The sequence below is a fragment of the Lonchura striata genome, chromosome 7 (genome assembly GCF_050655825.1).
Source record: "Lonchura striata isolate lonStrDom1 chromosome 7, ASM5065582v1, whole genome shotgun sequence".
Classification (NCBI taxonomy): Eukaryota; Metazoa; Chordata; class Aves; order Passeriformes; family Estrildidae; genus Lonchura; species Lonchura striata.
Window position 1 is genome coordinate 22201159 of NC_140709.1, and position 19049 is coordinate 22220207.

General features: G+C 37.8%; 1 protein-coding gene across 3 annotated transcripts in view; it reads left to right on the forward strand.

The window, feature by feature from the left end:
* Positions 1-18627, forward strand: part of MTX2 (metaxin 2) — a 29717-nt gene extending 11090 nt beyond the window's left edge. For 2 of the 3 annotated variants that reach the window (XM_077785064.2, XM_031505406.3), the window contains exons 2-10: positions 1739-1786; positions 2782-2828; positions 11900-11972; positions 13282-13358; positions 14075-14167; positions 14885-14923; positions 15328-15453; positions 16056-16132; positions 18143-18627. In XM_077785064.2, coding sequence (XP_077641190.1) covers positions 1739-1786; positions 2782-2828; positions 11900-11972; positions 13282-13358; positions 14075-14167; positions 14885-14923; positions 15328-15453; positions 16056-16132; positions 18143-18350 — 788 coding nt within the window. In that variant the 3' untranslated portion in view covers positions 18351-18627. Of the gene's footprint in view, positions 1-1738; positions 1787-2781; positions 2829-6452; positions 6655-11899; positions 11973-13281; positions 13359-14074; positions 14168-14884; positions 14924-15327; positions 15454-16055; positions 16133-18142 lie in introns of all 3 variants that reach the window. The other variant, XM_085585128.1, reaches the window with a different exon arrangement.
* Positions 18628-19049: the final 422 nt, after the last annotated feature.

Consider the following 19049-nt stretch of genomic DNA (forward strand, 5'->3'; position numbering starts at 1 on the left):
TGACTTCCAGTTTAGGCTGAAATCTAAGAATTAGTTATAAAGCTGACATTTCAGCTTCAGTCAGAAGAGGATCAGGCAAAAAGTTTCAGTAGGAATGGGCCCATGCAATTGAAGTTCTTTGTACCCTTTTGGGCATGTAGAAGGGATGTTTTCACTGTTTGGCTGGAGCATTTACAAGATCATTGTAACTTTGTTACTTAGTTACTTCTGTAAGTATCTCAGAGTCCAGAACTGATAAGTTTGCTAAAATATAGTAATAACATTCTTAATTTCCTCCTTCCATTTGCTCCTGCAAGACTTCAGTGTACTTGAAGAAATGTATATTTGATAAATTATTTTAAATGCTTAAGGTAGTACTGCAGACACTATCTTAGATTCTTTTTATTTAAAGATGTAAATGTACTTCCACCTAAGAATTTTTACTTCAGGGCAAAACTTTAATGGCGGGGTGTAAAACCAATATCTGCTACAATAAAACATAAAACATTTTTCCATGACACTTAAATGTGATTAGTTGCTTTCTCATGCCCATACTAGTATCACTCTGATAGGCTCTATGCCTTAATGTTAGAGGCAGTGACCCTCACAAAACTGTGTACAGTGTTTTAAGCTTTACATTCTGTGTGACTTCCATAAGAATTAATACTTCATGAGCATCCAAAAGGAATGATAGAAAATTCTTCACTTTTTCTGTTTGAGTTCTAAAGGCAAAGATGCAAAGCCTTATTTAAGCCAGTGACATATTTATGCTTGATCCACACATAGCTATTTATATACATTATTGCTTTAAATAATTTACACGATTAGAACATAAACTTTGTTTACAAAAGGCTATTTTGGGTAGAATGCAAGGTTTGAAATTATATTTAAAAACAGATTTTTAATCAGACATTAACAAGGAATGTAGTGAATACAAAAAATGTGATGAACTGTTGCCTTTATGCTACCATTAACAGTAAATTGGTACTGATTATTATTTTTGCCTTCTCTTACATTCATATGGTGTATGAGTGATTACATGCAATGGTTCTCAACTGGAGGATGTGATTGTCTTTTATTTCCTTGCCTCATTTTTTTAACAACTGCTCAACTGTTTTGAACTGATGATTCAGTTTCTTGAATGCATATTGACATTCCCTTTTTAGGGTTGAGCAGTACATAACTTAAAGCTACAGGCAGCTCTGGTCATCCTGGTGGGCAGAGTTCTGACATGCCTGGGCTCCTGGCTCTGTGGGTATTACATAGGATTATAAGGACACAACTTGAAAAGGCAGAAAGCTTTTCTATTTTCCTAAAGCATTCTTCACATGTTGGAGGTTTGTGCTTCTTTCCTCTGTGTCTTGATCTCTTCTCTCCAGATTTATTAGTTTAGTATCTTAATCAATAGTTGCTCTTGGGAGTGGCCAGGATGGGAATGTGCATAAGGATATCTTTATGGTGGAGGGAAAATAGCTGCATCAGTTGCTTCAGAATTACAAGGCTATTCTGTAACATAGCTTGAATTTTTGCTCTTCTTGCAACATTACATTCTGGGACTTTCTTCTCCATGATGTCCCTCTGTGAGCAGCAGAGAAGTACAGGAGGAGAGCATGTCAGTGGGACATTTTTAGAGCAGGCTAAATATTGCATCATTATCTTTGCAGTCTAAGTTCTTGCTCTGGGTAACATTTGTGCTCCATTAGCATTTATAAGGACATTGGTATTCAGCTTGCTTAATTAATTTCTTCTCTTTCCACAGCCGCAGAGCCTTGGCCTGAAAATGCTGCACTGTATCAGCAACTGAAGGGTAGGTACGCTGTTTTTGGCAATTAATAATTACTTTATTTTTAGAAAACACATTAAATATGCACTAAGATAATTAATTGCAAGGAAACACAGAAACTGTTAAAATAGTCCTTTGTGTTTTTTTTTGTTTGGTCAGAGGTTTTAGTTATGCTTGCATCTGCCAATATAAACTAGCTATTCATGGCCTATAAGGTCCTTGGTTTATTATTGACTCATTATATTGGCTGCTGTAGCCAGTGTAAAATGATGTGGTTGCAGGCACAGTTGGCAGATTTACTGCACCAATAGCTGAGGCAGCAGATTTTTGAAGTCCTGTGGTAAAGTGGGCTCTCAGTAAAAAGGAACTGTTAAAATGTATAGGCTAGGATGGTTCACTCTCCCTTTAGCAGCTCTTCATATATCATCAGATCACATTATGGCCCCCATTTGGGGCTCAGCAGCCTGCTACAGTTGTCAGAAGACTGCAAAGTAATGAAGACTAATAGGTAGCAGCTCTAGTCTTCTAAGCATGGAATTTTTATTGCAGTGAACTTGTCATCTTTCTTTTGCGTGACAGACCTAGACACAGTGTGCAATATTAGCTGCAAGCTGCTTTTATAGGTTTCTGAATACTTCTACTTTTTAGCCAGAGGAGGTATGAAGATGCGATTTTATTTAACTTTGATTAGAAGGAGAGTAATTGGCATAAAAGTCAGGCATTTGGGTTTTTTTTCTTGTTTGTAGTGTTTTTTATTGAACATTAGTGGTAATATATGATAAGTGCAATTGCATTTGTGGGAGAAAAATTCCTGGTATTTTTTTCCTGTTTTTTAATATTCATATTATAGATTTTCTAGTCCAGCTGCATAATAATTATATATGTGCTCCTTCTTATGCTCCTTATGCATAAGAAATGCAGCCAAGTATGGCTTACAGTTACAGATCAGTAGCTAAATGGGCACTGTTTTTTTTGTAATTGTATGGTTTATTTTTTTCTTCTTTTTTTTCTTTCAACAGAGGAACAAATTTTGCTTTCTGATAATGCATCTTCCCTTGCTGTTCAGGTAAAATATCATATTTTCTAAAGATGTTAATGCCATTTTATGTAATATAACTGTATTTATTGAAAAGATTAATTTAAGAATTATTTCTGCCAAAACGAATTACTTCCTGCCTCTGATTTGCTTTATGTTATCATTGAAGTGCCAGAGCCTAAATGATTTGAAGATTTTGAGAGTCCTATGTAGAATGCTGCTTCTTGTATTCCTGTTTGTATTGGTCTGTGTAGAAATCTGCTTGCCTACTTACTCTGGGAACTGTGCATGGTTCATACTTTTTGTTACTTGCTATGCATGTTTGTCTTGTAGCATCTTGCATGATGTTTGTCATTAAATTCTCATAGCTAATACTATGCCCAAATATGCTCAAACCCAGGGCATATTTGCTTCATGCTGTGAGCATCACATCTTTCCATGTCTTTGGTAGGTTTTCTCAATTTCATCATGTGTACAGACTGGAGCTCTAATGTGGTTTTTAGAAATAGTCCATATAATTGACAAACTTGCACCTCTAATTGACTTAGTAACACCTCTGTGGCTGTGAAGTTCATGTAATCTTCATTAACCTGTAAGGTTCAGTAACCCTAAATCTCAAGGGGACGTTTTCCCTGTTAGTAGCAAAGGCCTGGATGTCAGAGTGGTGGGGAGTAGGATGTCTGTAAGGTTCTTATCCTTCAAAGCAATTTTGTGGCTGCTTTGCTTAGCAGAGAGTTGCACTGTTGTCCTGGTGTGATCTAGCCCAGAGAAGTTTCAGCAAGCAGTCTTTGAGGGCTGCCCAAAGAGGTCACATATCATTTACCAAAAATGAGTCACCTGGAGATTGTAACTGATGTTACTTGTAAAAAGGTTAGGATCACTTGATCATGGTAGCTACTTCCAGGATCTCTTAACTTTTTTCCTTCCAGTCTGGTACTCTAGGAGATAGCTCTAAGAGTGAATTTGATCACAGGAAGAAGATAGTTTATCCATTGCTGGAAAAAGGAATCACCTCTGATACACCTAATAAATGGGGCAGTATTTATTTGTTTGAGTAGTATGTTTTATATTGATCTCAATGTTCCTTATTACCCCAACAGTTGTATTTTTGGGGGTTCTCATCTCATTTTTTCCCATCTAACAATACATGTATATGTGGCTTGTATTTAAAACACAACCCACCCCCCCCATCTCACCAACAAAATAACCCTAAAATTTCCTTTTCTAATGCATCATTTTTCTTTACTGTTTCTAGTACATTGTTATCCTACACATGTCACTTAGATGATAAATTAACTATAATATATTAAAAGTCCTTGTTTTTCTTCAATATTCTCTAGCTGGACAGCTGATAGTAGCCATGACTATAAATATGGCTCTGGTAGATATCTGATCTTAAACTTTATAGAATAATTGTGTATTGAGGAATCGTATCAATTTTGAAGAATCTGTGTAACATGGTTGTGACAGGGAAAGGATAACTATTCTTGGTGTCTTTGATCCATTCTGAAACAATACTAGAATATATATTGATCAGAGAGGTTTAAATACATCGGTGTATTTTGCATAAGGAATTTGCTTTTTATTTTAATGAGAGCTTGTTTGTCTGTTTATTGGTTTTGGGTTTTTTTAAGGAGATGGTGGGCACTGGGGGATGTGTGTCTTTCTCAAAGGAATATTTGGGAATGAGGGATATTAGGAGAAACAGGAGCTGGTACCTGGGACTTCTTTCCTACTACTGTCACTGTTTTTCCCCCTCTTACTGATTTGGGGCGCATCAATATCACCAGAGCAGCTACATACCTTGTTTGTGGTTGTTGAACTTTCATGTGGTGAAAACATCAGAAATTTGAGTAGAAAGAGCATGTGGAATCAGCCAGCATCAAATATTTAAGAAACATGGTTTAACAGCAAGACATTTAATGTGCCACAGCCAGACTTTCAGGTATTTTATAACATCTCCTTGTAGCACCTCTTTGTAAAGCTGCTCTCAGGTCTCAGAGGGACATACATGCTGATATCTACACATAAAATAACACATATAGTCAGACTAAAACTTGACTGTTTCAAAGTTGCCAGTCCTGTAACACAGATGGCATTTCAGCTACTGCTTGTTAACAGAGCAGATCAAGCAGACAGCAGAGCAAGCTACTCTCACTGCAGATGTAATTGATGAGTAGAGAGGGCTGCAGGCTGAATATAGGAAGTTGGTTGAGTCTGGCTGTTTTAATAAGGATTTGACTTACGACTTCTCATTGTGCAATAAAATCTGGACTCTTGTCCAGCCACATGTCAGATGAGAGAAGGAATGACAGAGTCTTCTGGGAATTGCTGAGTAACTGTTCTGATGCCTGTAGTAGTTCAAAACCAACCAAAACTCGCTCATCTTGAGGAACTTCTCTGTTGATTCTGGTAGGGTTGTTTATTTGTTTGTTTTAAATGAATCTTCTGCTCATTGTTTATTTTGGAAACAGACTAATTTAGCAATTTCTTTGTCTTTTACTGGGTTCAGATTCTTAGTATTTTCTGAAAATACAACATAACTTCAACTAGCAATGCATTATCTCTGGTATGTCTTGGTGTTTGCACTTCTTGTTTGTTAACTTGAAGTAGTGTATTATACAGCAAAGTCCACTTGATCTTGGGCTGCAAAGCCTTGATACTGAATGAAATGTTATTTTCACTGCAATTAATTAAAATCAAGGGAAAATACTAATCATTAATGATTATCCAGCTATTGAAAGGAGATTGTAACAGAATGAAGGCTCTGTTCTTGTGAGACCCTCAGCCCTCTTCCCATCAATGTTAATGAAAACATACCTTCTGGGTAACATGACACATGGTTAAAACCATTCTCCATGTATTTACTGTGCAACTACCATTATACAGCATTCCTGTTTATCTGGCTTATCATAGTGAAAAAAAGCCACCAAAACCAAAACCCAAATATATCTCAATAACAAAACAATGCTACAAGTTTAAGGAGGGAAAAATGGAGTTTGAAGTAGATTAAAATAGAATTACCATAGGAGAGTATATTTCAGTCTGAAGCAGAGGGTCTGTCCAGGCTGTCTCATTGATGCCTGGTGCAGGTAAAGCCATTTTGTTTAGTGCCTGGCCAAGTAGGAGGGAATGGGTTAATACAGCTGCACTCTGCCAGGCCTCTTGCCTTAAATGGCAGCTCAAAGCATCTTTTGCACTGTTCCAACTTGTCAGGAAGAGGAATGTGGGTGTTGAGACTGCCTCTCTTATTACAGGTTCTTCTGGAATCTTTATGCAGTTAGTCTCATAGTCTTGCTCAAAAGGCTGTCTAAAATGTTCAGAATTCTGGAAATTCTGACAGCTGTCCTGAGGTTAGAGAGCCTGCAGGTCATTTAGTTAAGATATATATTAATTGCTTGTGCAGTCAATGTCCTTGTAAGTGGTCTTAACATATTCCAGGGAAGTGCTTTTAAAATTGCCTGTTCTTGGACCTGAATGACAGAAGGAAGTTTGGGCAATTTAAAATTATGTTATACAGACCAATTGCTTATTTATTTCAACAAGTAATCAAATAAATGTGTAAATCATACGTGATTAATTGCCCTTGACAGATTTGTGATTTTTTTTTTTTCTCTCTGTGTGTGTATGAATTGTGGTTTGGTTTTTCTCTAGACAAAACATTGGCAGAAATTTGAACTTGTTGCTGCAGTTTTCAAAACAAAAGCTTGGTACTGAAATGAAAATCTGCCAATCCCTCTTTTTAAAAAGAGAATAAAAGCTGGAATTCTTCATGATGAGAAATGCAGTATCAACATAATCCATCTTGCAACATTGTGTTGTTTCTGAAAACATGCTTAAATCCCAAGCTATACAGGTACGGTTTGTGAGTGAAACATCTTTCATATAGTTCTAAGATGAAATTACCTCTGAATGAATAGAATCCTCATTTATCTTCAAAACCTCTGTGCTACCAGTGAATCCACTCTTTCTGCATTCTACAGCAAGAATTACATTACACCATTAGAGCCAGTGCCATGATGCAGTATAAAATAGATTGTTTTGGAGAATGAACGTGGCTTTGCTATAAATTACATTCACAGGTACAGAGGAATTTGTTATTTTGTTTAAAATAGTCACAAATATAATTAAGATCTTAATTTATGTTAAACTACACATGTGGCCATTACCATAACTGGATTAGGAATTTAATCTGTCACTCAAGCAATGATACTGAACAGTTTTCATTTATAACCTTAGACACACTATTTCAGTTACAGGGACTGCAGCTGTTTGATATGAAAACTGAATTATTCTGTAGATTTCTTCATGGGTTTTAATTTTAAAATGTGTTCCTGCAGTAAAGTAGAGAATAACTCTTTAGTTGTCATCACATACTGTCTGTTGTATGCTCATGAAATAACATAAAAATGAAAACAGAAAATGCATTTCACGCCTTCTTCCTAACAGTATGTTGTGTGAGTGCCTTTAGAAGTGCTGCTGAATAAGAGATGGCTTGGAATGGCTTGTTCTTTATTAAAAACTAATCATGAATATATCTTCTTCAAATGAAGCTTGGACTGTGCCATCTGAAAATAGTGTTCCTCATGTGGCGACGTAAATTGTGAGCTATTTGAGTCTTGGCATAAGTAATTTCATTCTTGCCTCTGATCTCAGAAACTGCAATCTGGATATGATTTACTTCAAGTTGTAACTCATTTTTAATGAGTGTATGTGTTTGCTCGTATGTGTTTTTCTGGGAGGAAGCTGTAGGGGAAGAGGAGAGCGTTGTGATGGAGCTCTGACAGGGTGATTTGCTGCCCAATGCGTGTCATGTGTCCAACTGACGGTGCCCTTAGCTGGCAGGGCAAAGAGAAAAGGAGAGCAAGAGTGAAAATCACACCTAAACCAATTAACTCTAGGAATAAACAAAAAACCTCTCTCCCTTCTCCTATGCCTTCCTATTGTATTTCATGCACAGTCACTTCCCATATTTGTCATCAGAGGAAGACACAATGGCACCCCTTTCTTGCATTGTTCTGGGGGTGGCAGCAGTGGAGATGAGAATTTCAGCGAGAAGAGGAGGGTGGGGAGGAAGGAGGAAGGGAAGGGTGGGGTGAGTTGTCCCATGTCTAGCTGTGGTTTCTGGGCTCTGGGCTTTTGAACTATGCCAAATCAGCTCAAAGGTGATTGCTCTGATTGTTTTTTTAGATAATTGAAATCCAGCATTCTACTTATATTTTGAATTTTAAATTGGGTGGGCTATAAGAAGAAGCAAGCCTTACATGGATTGTGTCCTTTAAGTAATGCTGTTGTAAATATACTCCATAATTCTGGCAGGAAGTGTCACCTGCCATGATTGAAATGAATGATAGACATAAGATATTTGATTAATTTTGTAACAAGTGTCACCTCAAAGCTTCCTATCAGCCCTGTTCACATAGTTACCAATACCTCATTCTCTCACAACAAAAACATGAACTTGGTTGTTCCACCTGATTTTGAAAACAGTGGCTCATGCACTTCTCTGTAAGTATAAGGCAGTTCAATACAAACCATAGTCCTGTGTGGGTCAGTGTGCAGTGGGGCAGGAAAGGCACCGAGAGGCTTCCCCATACTTTCTTCAATTCATTGCCCACAACTCTTTCTTCCCTACTCTGTAACAGTAAATACTGGGAGGCTTGGGGAGGACAGACATTACTGGTTGCATCTGTTTGCCTCCTTCTCATCCCTTTCTCCTCAAGGATGTGCAGAAATCTTCCATCTCTCTCTGCAGCAAAGTCTCCCATTAAAAACAACGTGCACAGGGGCAGTAGCAGCACTGTAGAGTCAATGTTTTCAGTATGGAAAAAAGAGGTGTCATTGCCAAAAATGTTTTTTTCATATTTCTTCCTTCACTTTCTAGGCGTTAGGTAATGCTACAGCTGGAGAGGCTGGAAGAGTGTGAGAGGGGAGACTGTTAGACTGCAGGAAAGAGGCAAGAAAGCATGTGTGGGAGAGAAACTGACAGACCCTATTAAGCTAAATCTTTATTTTGTAATGCCTTTATCTGTTTCTTACATTAACCTCATCCAAATAAAGGATACAGTCTGTATCTGGTGCTGGAGGAGATCCAGGTTGAAGCCTGTAGTATCGCCCTCTTTGTTCTTTGGTAGTACACATTTTTTTCCAGAGGAGAAGGGAGCTGGAAATTTAATGCTGTTACTTGGAGCTGTTATTAGGAGCTACAGGCATATTTGTGAGGTGGGGTGGGCTGTGCTCATTTAAATGTCTTGTTTCTAGTTTTGCTGTTACTTGCTTGCCATTTTCTGGTGAATTTTCACAAAGGTATCATTAACTAGATGGTATGTTACTTGAAATTCGGTTGACCCCTTTCAGTCCTTTTTTAAATTGATCAGCCAAATTTAGGATGTTAACAATAATCTCTAATGTGCTAGAATAAGCCTGGGCCCTTGGTCTTTCAGATTGCTCAACTTTTGATGCTGTGTCTTTGAAGGGGTGTTGATATCTTCATAAATCTCAGCAAAACTGCACTGGGGTGGTTTCAGCCTTCAATCTCTTGCCCAAAAGCACTTAGAGGAGCTGAGCACACTCCCATCTGCTCACAGAAAAAGATTTCTCTCACAAGAAAAGCAAGGGTAACTTTCTCAAACTGCGTATGTGAGGTACCCAAAGGGAAACAAGATGTTCTGAGCTGAAGTAATCAGTGTTCCGTGGCATCTTTTATCAGAGTTGGAAGCCATGGTGGTCTCATACCATCTGCACACCAAATGTGCTGGTTCTTGACATTCTGTGTGAGTGGTCAAAAAGGGAACAAATCCTCCCTTGATCACTAGGCTAAAGCTTGTGATGAGATAAAGACTCAGAGAAATTACTGCTTTGTCCTATATTCTCTCTCTAGGATTTCTTTGATCTGTTCCAGTTTCAACTATTTTGGTAATAGTTCATGCCACTTACTGTCTAATATCAGTTATTGTCTAATATCTAGCATACCTAGTTGAACACATCAGAAAAAAAATTCTGTCAATGAATATTTATAGGAATGCATTGGTCATGATCCTTGTCCATGTTTTTTTTTCCTAAAAGAAACTATAATTTCCATAAATATGGAATGCATTCACTGTACTTAAAAAGTCAAAACCACCTGACTTGTTAATGCTAATAATTTCCAAAGCCAGTGAAAGAATGTAAGTAGTCATAGTCATGCAAATTGCAAGGCTTATTTCTTAGGCTGAGCCCTCCTAATTTGGGATAACACTATTGCCTTTTACTGATTCACATGAATATTTTAGTTGACTTGAAGGGTGTCCAGTGGACCATTAGTTTAAGTTGAAGCAAGAAGTAGATACTGGCCTACTTCTCTAGTTAATGATTAGTTAAGCAGTGTAGATTCAATAAGGATTAAAATTGTTTTATACTGTGGACCTTTCCTTCATTTTGCTGCAGAACATTACGTAAGGAGCACTTAAAGTTGAGCAGGTCATGGTTTGGATACCAGTTACAGCTCATAACAGACAGACATATCGGTCTTTTTATTCCCTGGGCTTCTAACTTTTAAAAGAAGTAATGGCAGGGTTTTGTTAAAAATTCTTTCCTAGGTTTATTGTGTTTTATATTTAGTTTATACTATTAAAATTTTACATAGTATATTACATATTTAGGTTTATTTCATCACTTATCTTAAAACCAATCCTATATGTAGACAAAGGCTGAAATGGAACAGGTCTTGGCATGGGGATGCTGAAGGGGGTTGCTGGAAGAAGCCTTGTAAAGCTGCTGAAGGGGCAGCTCCAGTAGGCAGTGGTCACTGTTTCAGAACCTCACAGGAAGCCTGATGTGGTAAATACAGTATTGGATGGGTTTATCCAGTTTTAAGCCTGAATAATTCTTCTTAGTGTCAGTCCTGGTCTCTCATTTAATGAAGCATTCATCAGAAGTGAAGGTGACTGTTCCAAGAAAGTTTTCTGAGGTTTTTGATTTGGTGTTTACCGAATCAAATCTATAGGGTCTTCTTAAATTTCTTTTTCATTTTGATTTTTTTAACTAAGGGTAGACGAAATGATTTCTAACATTACTAGAATCTGTGCTCTATTATGAAGAGTAGCAAATGTTAAGGTTAAGGTTGCTTTCATGTGTGTGATTAGAGTCTGAGCAGCTAAAGCTGTGAGATTGTGATTTACTGCCAGATCCTGCCATCTGAAGAGCAGGGAGGAGGAGGCTTGTGTAGAAAGTGCTGTGTTACAGCACTATTTTTCTTCATGGTGGGAGCTTTGTTGCTCTAGGCTGTTTTTACCTCAAGTCTCATTGTATAAATAGGCAATAGAATAATTTTGGAATCTGGACTTGTAACATGTCTAATTGCAGACACAAAATTAATGATAGGACTGAGCTGAGTTGTAAGAGTCTTAAGTGAGTAAGAGATTCTGTATTTGAAATGTTCTGTCCAAACTGCAAATATTTATTTGTCTTGACATTTTGGTATTTCAACAGAAATAGCCTGTGGATTTTGTGGTAGTGGCAGGTGCTGACAGAAATTGTTATCCTTCTGAGAAAGCTTTGAATCTAAGAACACAGATAGAAGGAAATGGTAAATTGATCACTTATGCCCTCCATGAATCCCATAAATTAAAAAAAATACTTTGTCCCAAACCAGACTTGTGCTTTGACAGTATCACAGAGCAAAATTTCTGGCAGCTATTGTAATTATAATGTGGGAAGGTGCCATATGTGTTTGCCATGTTACATAACGTTACCTTGACTAGCCAGCTTTAGCCAGGAGAAATGAGTATTGTGGTTTTTAAAAGGGGCAAAATGTCACTCAGTTTCAGCCACAGCATTAATTGTGTCTGTCAGATACTGCTTCTTTCCCCATCTCGAAAAAACAGATGAAACTGCATTAGAAGAATTCCTGTCAGTGTTTGAATGATAAACAGTTGTCTAATGAAATTAAAATGCCTTTGTTTTACTTATCCTTCTTCTTTCTTCCTAAAAACAGTATGCAAGGAACTATACTTCATAAGTGTGTGCTGGGAACCAGCTAACACAGGCAAATGTACTGAGAGCAGCACATTTGTTTGCCACTGGTGTATGAATGCTTTTCAAATGCGACTCTTTGTTTCCAGGCCTTCTTGCAAATGTGCAATCTGCCAGTCCGGGTGATTTGCAGGGCAAACGCTGAGTACATGTCCCCATCTGGTAAGTGTGGCCTTCATTTAGATTACTGTGTTACACCTCCATTTTGATACCATGGCAACTGGGCCTTGTCTTGCTGATAACAGCCGGGCAGTGCTACTGTGTGTGGGTTGCCTTTCCCCCTCCTCTCCAGAGCAGTTTCTCCTCTGCAAGAAATCAAAACAGTGAAATGCAAAGTAACATTGGCACAATGTGTAACAGTACCTGTGTAAAGTGTTCACACAGCTCAGTGGCTGATGGAAACCTTCTCTCAAAATGTCCTAAAGCAGAAAGACATGTGTCCAAAAATGGCTTTATTCTGCATCCAGGGAATATTCCAGGAAATGCTGTTATATTTTCCTATTGCTGGAGTGAAACAACACTGGAGAAAGGTTTGCTTTTGTTACTCTGTGTGGGAGTTGATTGCCAGGATACAGGAGACCAAAGGGTACATTTTCACTATTAAAGGTGGCAGGTGATTTTAAATCTTCCTCAGATCCATGAGACTGCCTGGAAAAAAATCCAAACCCACCACCAAAAAGTTAAGTATTGGGAGTGAACACAGCCTGTTTTTGTTGGAGGTAACTGTCTAAAAACACCCAGACACCAGCTTCAGATTACTGCCCAAATTTCAGAAAGAATTACAGAACGCAAGGTGCTGAGATCCTTGCACTCTGTCCCAGATTTTTGTTGTGTCAGGAGGTCCATATTTACTGATTACCTGGCTCTGGCTGACGACTGCCACGTGGAAGTGCCTGTCAGTACATGTCTGCCAGCTATAAGGGTTCTACTGCTGGTACTGATATTTTTGGTTAAAACAGTGAAATGAGGCAAATTAAAAAATACCCAAAACCAACAATTGCTTGGCAGGAGTGAAACCTCTGCAAAAGCAAAATATGCAGTTATATGAATTACTTATTAGTAAATAGAGAATTTGAAATGCTGAATCCAGGCACACAGGAACATCTTGCATCTGCAGGACTAGGACTGGTGACACTTACATGCTACGGCTTCTCAGCCACTCAAATCTCATGCCCACACTTGCTGGCATCTAATGTTATAATTTAGGTCTGAACACTTCCTTATTCTTCTAAAAACAAGGAGCACAAGAGGGAAGATGATACTGCTTCAATTTTAAATGTAGGCAGAATTGCATGTATTTTTTTCCCCTTACTCCTGGTGTCCTTTACTGTTTTTAATCACTTGTACTCACTTACCTTGTTTCCTTTCTTTGTATTGGTTTAATGATAATTCAGAGAAGGTTTGCATTTGTTCCCTTCTCTCGCCCCACCACCCTCTGTCTCATTACTACAATACATTTCTCCTTTTACAGGCAAAGTGCCCTTTATTCATGTGGGAAATCAAGTAGTATCTGAACTTGGGCCCATAGTCCAGTTTGTAAAAGCCAAGGTAATAGCACATTGTTTTTATTAATTAGTGAATGTGAATCCTGCTTAGCATTGCACTGATTTTTTGTGCTTTTCTGGAATGTTACTGAATTTGTTGAAACAATATAGGAATCTAGTGCTATTTTAAGAGAAAGATATAGTGGAACAGGAGTTGGTGAGGTAAAAATGTTTTTCTTTGTAATTTCCTTGAATTCTCCAAGTAAATTCTTTGCAGAATAGCTGCATACCAGTGCCAGTTTCTGGGACTGTTTTCCAATATGCTTTGTCTCTGGGTCCCAGAGGCCTTAAGCCTAGGTTTGACTGTTTTAAATCCTGAAATGTCAGATACCTTTCAACTTTGCCTTTATTCCCCCCCCCCCCCATTTAAAAAATGCCATGTTTTCACTGAGAAGTTGAATCTGTATCACAGATGTAAATTTGTGTTTACTTCTTGCCATAGGGATACACTAACCAGGAGGCTGTATGCTCAAAGTGTGCTTATCTATAACTGATAATAATCTACATTTCTTGTAGATTAGCTTAGATTTCTTATAGATTGGTTACATTATGATGATTTGGTTTTAATTGTAAAAATTTCATATGTAATTTTTTATTGAACTATGTAAGAGAATAGGATGTGAGCCAAAGCTCATTGATGTTTAAGGTCCTTGGGTCATGTGTTGCTGAATATTCCAATATTCATTCTTACATATGTGTCTTTTTTCTTTTCCCCATTAGGGCCATTCTCTCAGTGATGGGTTGGATGAAGTCCAAAAAGCAGAGATGAAAGCCTACATGGAATTGGTCAATAATATGCTTTTGACAGCAGAGGTACAGCAAACCCTAGTAACTTTACACACTGTAGGCAAGAAAGCTTTAGGATTTTTCCCTGTAGTGGAAATAGTGCTGTTCCTAGTTTAGGTTGTCAGCTTTTGAGGTGAAATGAATAATAAGGAATAAATTCTCACATACTACTGTGGATTGCTTGCTGACCTGTCCCTGTAGCCATGTGTGATTTCCCCTCACCTATGTCAAGTGTGACACACAGCGGTAGAAGTAACTGACCAGAAAATGCCAGTGGTTCCTGGGGTCCTACTGCACCCCTGGCTGGCCAGGCACCCCCTGGCTGGCCAGGCACCCTGCTGTCACTGTCTCCATGTGCATGCTGTGCGTGCTGGGAGCCTGGGATCCTCTGTGCTGCCTGTCTGTGGCCAGTTCAGGTGCCTCAGTCCTGGCCTAGGAGCAGTGTTGGAAGCACTGGGTGCAGGTGACTGAGGAGCTGAGGGCTGGGGTGCCTGGAGCTGGGTGTGGTGTGGGCAACAGGAGAGGCTTTTGGTCTCAGCTTAGTTTTGGTGCTGGTGAAGTCAAGACTAGCAGCTGGGCTTTTTTCTTCCAGTTTTAATTTCTTTTGTACATCAAAGGTCTACGAGAAGAAATTAAATGGAAATTTTAATCTAATTTAGAAAAGGAAATTCTACTAGTGAAAAATGATTGTCTCTGTATTCTCCTTTATTAGGAAGTTTTAGTAAGTGTTCTTTCTTTTCCTAGCTCTATCTCCAGTGGTGTGATGATGTTACAGTAGAGGAGGTGAGTGGTTCCGCAGCATTCATCTTAATTAAAATTTAATGAGAAAACACTTTTGCTCACAACTGCAAGTCCCTACTCATAAATGAAACATGGGGTTTTATACCATTAATGATAAAGTCTTTTCACTTTAATTTCACTTGCATACACATTTTAGGGAAGCTGTGTTACTGGAGGGAGCTGACTGCAGAATAGATACAGGTTTTGTTTATGTTTCTGAAATAATAGCTTTAAATAGTTATGCTGCAAACAGTGGATTCTGTGCAGATACTTTCAGCATACACACAGCTCCTTTTCTCTTCTGCAGCTCCTTTTCTGAGAGAAATGTTTAAATATCAGCTGTTTTGTTAAGAGGTATCTGTATTTTCTTGTATGATAACACAGTACCTTTCTGTTTTTCAACACAGATTACACACCCCAGGTATGGCTCTCCTTATCCGTGGCCTCTTAACCGCATTTTGTCCTATCAGAAACAGTGGGAGGTCAGGCGAAAGATGAAAGCCATTGGATGGGCTGGAAAGACACTTGAACAGGTAAGTATGAAAAGGGAATCTTATTTTTCTTTACCCTGTTTTCCTTCTGATTTCTTTTTTCTATTTTTTTAATAGGCATTGGAGAGTAGCATATTCCTGAAACAGATGTAGTGAAATATATATTCTGTACTTTAAACATTATCAGGAGTCAGATACTTGTCTTCAGCAGCAATAAATTTTAAATTATGTGCAACCTGATGGGGTTCAAGGAAGGATGTTTTACTGCAAGTGTACAACTGTGTCAGTGTTAGTTTAGGCCATAGTCCTGAGAATAGGTTGTGAGTTCTGTGCCCTGCTTCCTGTATGATACTGATAGGCACTCTTTGTGGGATTGTGGCAGGTTGTGGGGTTTAAGTCATTAAGCTTAGTTTGAAATTTTATGGGAAGCACTTAGTCAGAGTTACCTTACATCACGAGTTAGATTAAGTAACACTTTGCTACCTGCCTGCTGTGTAGGTTTGTCTGACTTTAACAGCTTTTGATACTCTAACATGTTACATTCCTTGTTCCCACTGTCGGTGCAACTAGAATAAGGAGGTTATTTCTTGCAATGGTGTTACTTCCTGACAATATGGATCTTTCTTTCTTGTGTATTTTGATAGGTGCTTGAAGATGTAGATCAGTGCTGTCATGCTCTCTCCCAGAGATTAGGAACACAACCATATTTCTTCAATAAGCAGTAAGTTACTCTTCATTGAAATACTGCATCCAGCAATATGAGATATAGGTACATACCCAATACATAAAAATGTATTTATATTAAACTTTTATTCTATTTTAATGCTGTGTGATTAGTTCCAAAAATACAAATGTGTGACTGGAATCTAAACATGAAATTTCAGGAATAAGTATTTAAAGGTTTTAAAGGGAAAGCTTCTGTAAGTTTGTTGTATTTATGATTTTTGCAAGACTCCTGCTTGTCTTCTCTACAGATTCTACCACAATTTATGTAGGCTACAAATGTACATTTTTATATAGTTAGTTTCTTATTAAAATGATACATTTAAAGCTTTACTTTTGTTTCTTGGATAACGTTTGCTGCTAGAGGCGTGAATGTATGTTGTGCCAACCTGATCAGCTTGTCTTAACATGAGAAGCAGTTCTGAATGAACTGAATTAGTATGAGGATGCCTGTGAGTTCTAAGAACTGGGGGAGAAGCTAGCTTATCCACAAAGAACTAAATGCAAAATGAAAAACAAGATTCACATTGCCAGGAGAGAAAAAAGAAATTACTTCTATGGAATGTCCTCTGCTCTCACAGGTTTCTTTCAATTGCAATATGCTCTTTTAATTTTTTTTTCCTCGCCAATAAGTCACAATTTTGGAAATGTTACAGACTTAAATAACATCACATTAGCTCCCTCTTGTCTCCTGTGCATAGATCAGTCTAGAAATGCTCAGGTCTGGATTTCAGTTTACTGCATTTGAACAGGGAGATGTCATCAAATGGCAGCATCTGGTTACTTCCCTGCATTGTGGCTTTGCCCCTTAATCTATTCCAAGTTGAGACTAGTTAGGTAGCCTTAATTCAGAGGATAAAGAAATCTGCCTTATAGAAGATGACTTTAAGTTGTATCTTCTCCTTAGATTATTAAACATAGTATCTCTTAATTTTTATTTCTGTATTTCTAAAGAATTGTAACTTGGGGAATTGTGTTGGTTGGTTGTTCACCAGGCTTTTTTGGTAGTTTCAACCTTTAAATTTTTAAAGTGAAATATTTAGTCTGAAATATTACTAAGAAAATATGTGTTTTTAGTCCAGTAGTTTTCAGTCTGTGACTTCTGTGAGTCTTTGGGAGGTAAATAAGAAAAGCAGCCTGTTTCTGACAGATTTAAGTTTGTTATGCAGGGGTCCGTATCTCCACTGGAGAGTGTTTAGTGATCCAAAAATAAAAAGGCAAAAATTTTATCAGTTAGGAAAGCTTCGTGCTGCATACATTGAATGTTAGTAAAGGGGGACTCTTAATTTATTAATAGATTTGAAAACAAAAATATATTTTTACATGGACTACTTACATACATGGACTACTTAAAAGCCCAAGGTGACAATTCAGAAGGGTCATCATACCTAAAACATTCCCAAAATACCTGTTTTCTTCTGTGTAATCCCCTTTCAGAAAAGGGATGGTTCCAGCTGCTGCCACTGTGGAACTCCCGTTTTTGTTGGTTGAATAGTCCCAAACTATTGCAGAGCACAAAAAAAGGAGTGGGGGTTGTAAGCTTCCATTCGTCTCCTTTTTATTTTCCCTTTTGAGATAATGGTTGGATTTTTTTTTAACACACATCTGCAGAAGAAAAAAAAGAGTCACAAAATACCTGATAAGCATTTGCTCTTGTTACAAGACTAAAAGATGGAGCATGGTTTGAAACTAAATCAGTAAGTCTGTCTGATCTAAGAGATGTTATTTACACATTTCCAAGTTCCCTAAAGCAAGGAAAATGCCATCCTGGGAACAAGCAGGGTTCTTAATATACCCTATACACAGATTTCATGCAGTTGGTTTAGCCTTGCTTGATTTCATCCCAATTTTTAGACTGCATGGCTAGCTAAAGGTTACTCAGAACAGCATGATTTTTCTTGATCAGGACTTGTCTTCCAAAATACTTGTCTTCCAAAATTCTTTTTTTTTTTTTTTTTTTTTTTGGTTTTTGTTGTTGTTGGTTTTTTTTTTTTTTTTCCCCCCCTAGTCCAACTGAATTAGATGCTCTGGTGTTTGGACATCTGTTCACCATCCTTACTACTCAACTAATCACTGATGAACTCTCTGAAAAAGTGAAGAACTACAGTAACCTGACAGCGTTTTGTCGGCGAATAGAGCAGCAGTACTTTGAGGGTCATGACAAAGACAGCTCTGCAATTGCAGCCCGATCCTCCAAGAGGCCCTTGCTGAGATAGGTGTGGTGCTCCGGGTGGATCACGTTGCAGTTTTGGGCTTATCATTGCTCAAGAAATTGATTTTGAGAATGGAAATGTGTGTTAGCTTTTTGAAGCTGCCAAATCATTCTGGAGCAAGAAAAGATGTTAAATACAGTTTTTGTGTTGTAGAATATACTGTGCACATTTAAGCTGAAATGTCCGTATGAGCGTTTCCATTTTAACAGCCTGTATGCCACCTACTGTAAAGTGACCTTGGAAAAATATCTGTTTCAAAAAATAAAACATTGAAAGTTGATCTCTGATCTTTCTAAATGCCTCTTTTGCTAAATTTTATTTCTGTGTAGTTCACAAATGGGATCTTTTGACAGGACACTTGGAAGAAAGTTATGAAATAGTTAGAATTACTAGGCTGGGAATGCAAGTATGCATTAGAGATCTTAATGTTTGTCGGCCTCAGCTAAAACTTATTCAGAAATTGGGTGAAAAAATGTCTTGGAGCTCTGTAGCACACAATTAATGTGATCTTATCCAGTCAGTTCCTATTTTTGTGTCAAAGTACATTCTGGCTGTCAGTTCTTCATCTTGCGTGTGTCTTGCCTCTGCTTTTATCTCTCATTCATCTTTGGTTTTTTGATTATAATTTTTGTTCTTCCTGTAGTTTCCCAGTTTTAATCCCCAGCTTTTTCTGCAACTTATTTAAGAAACTTATTTGCTAGG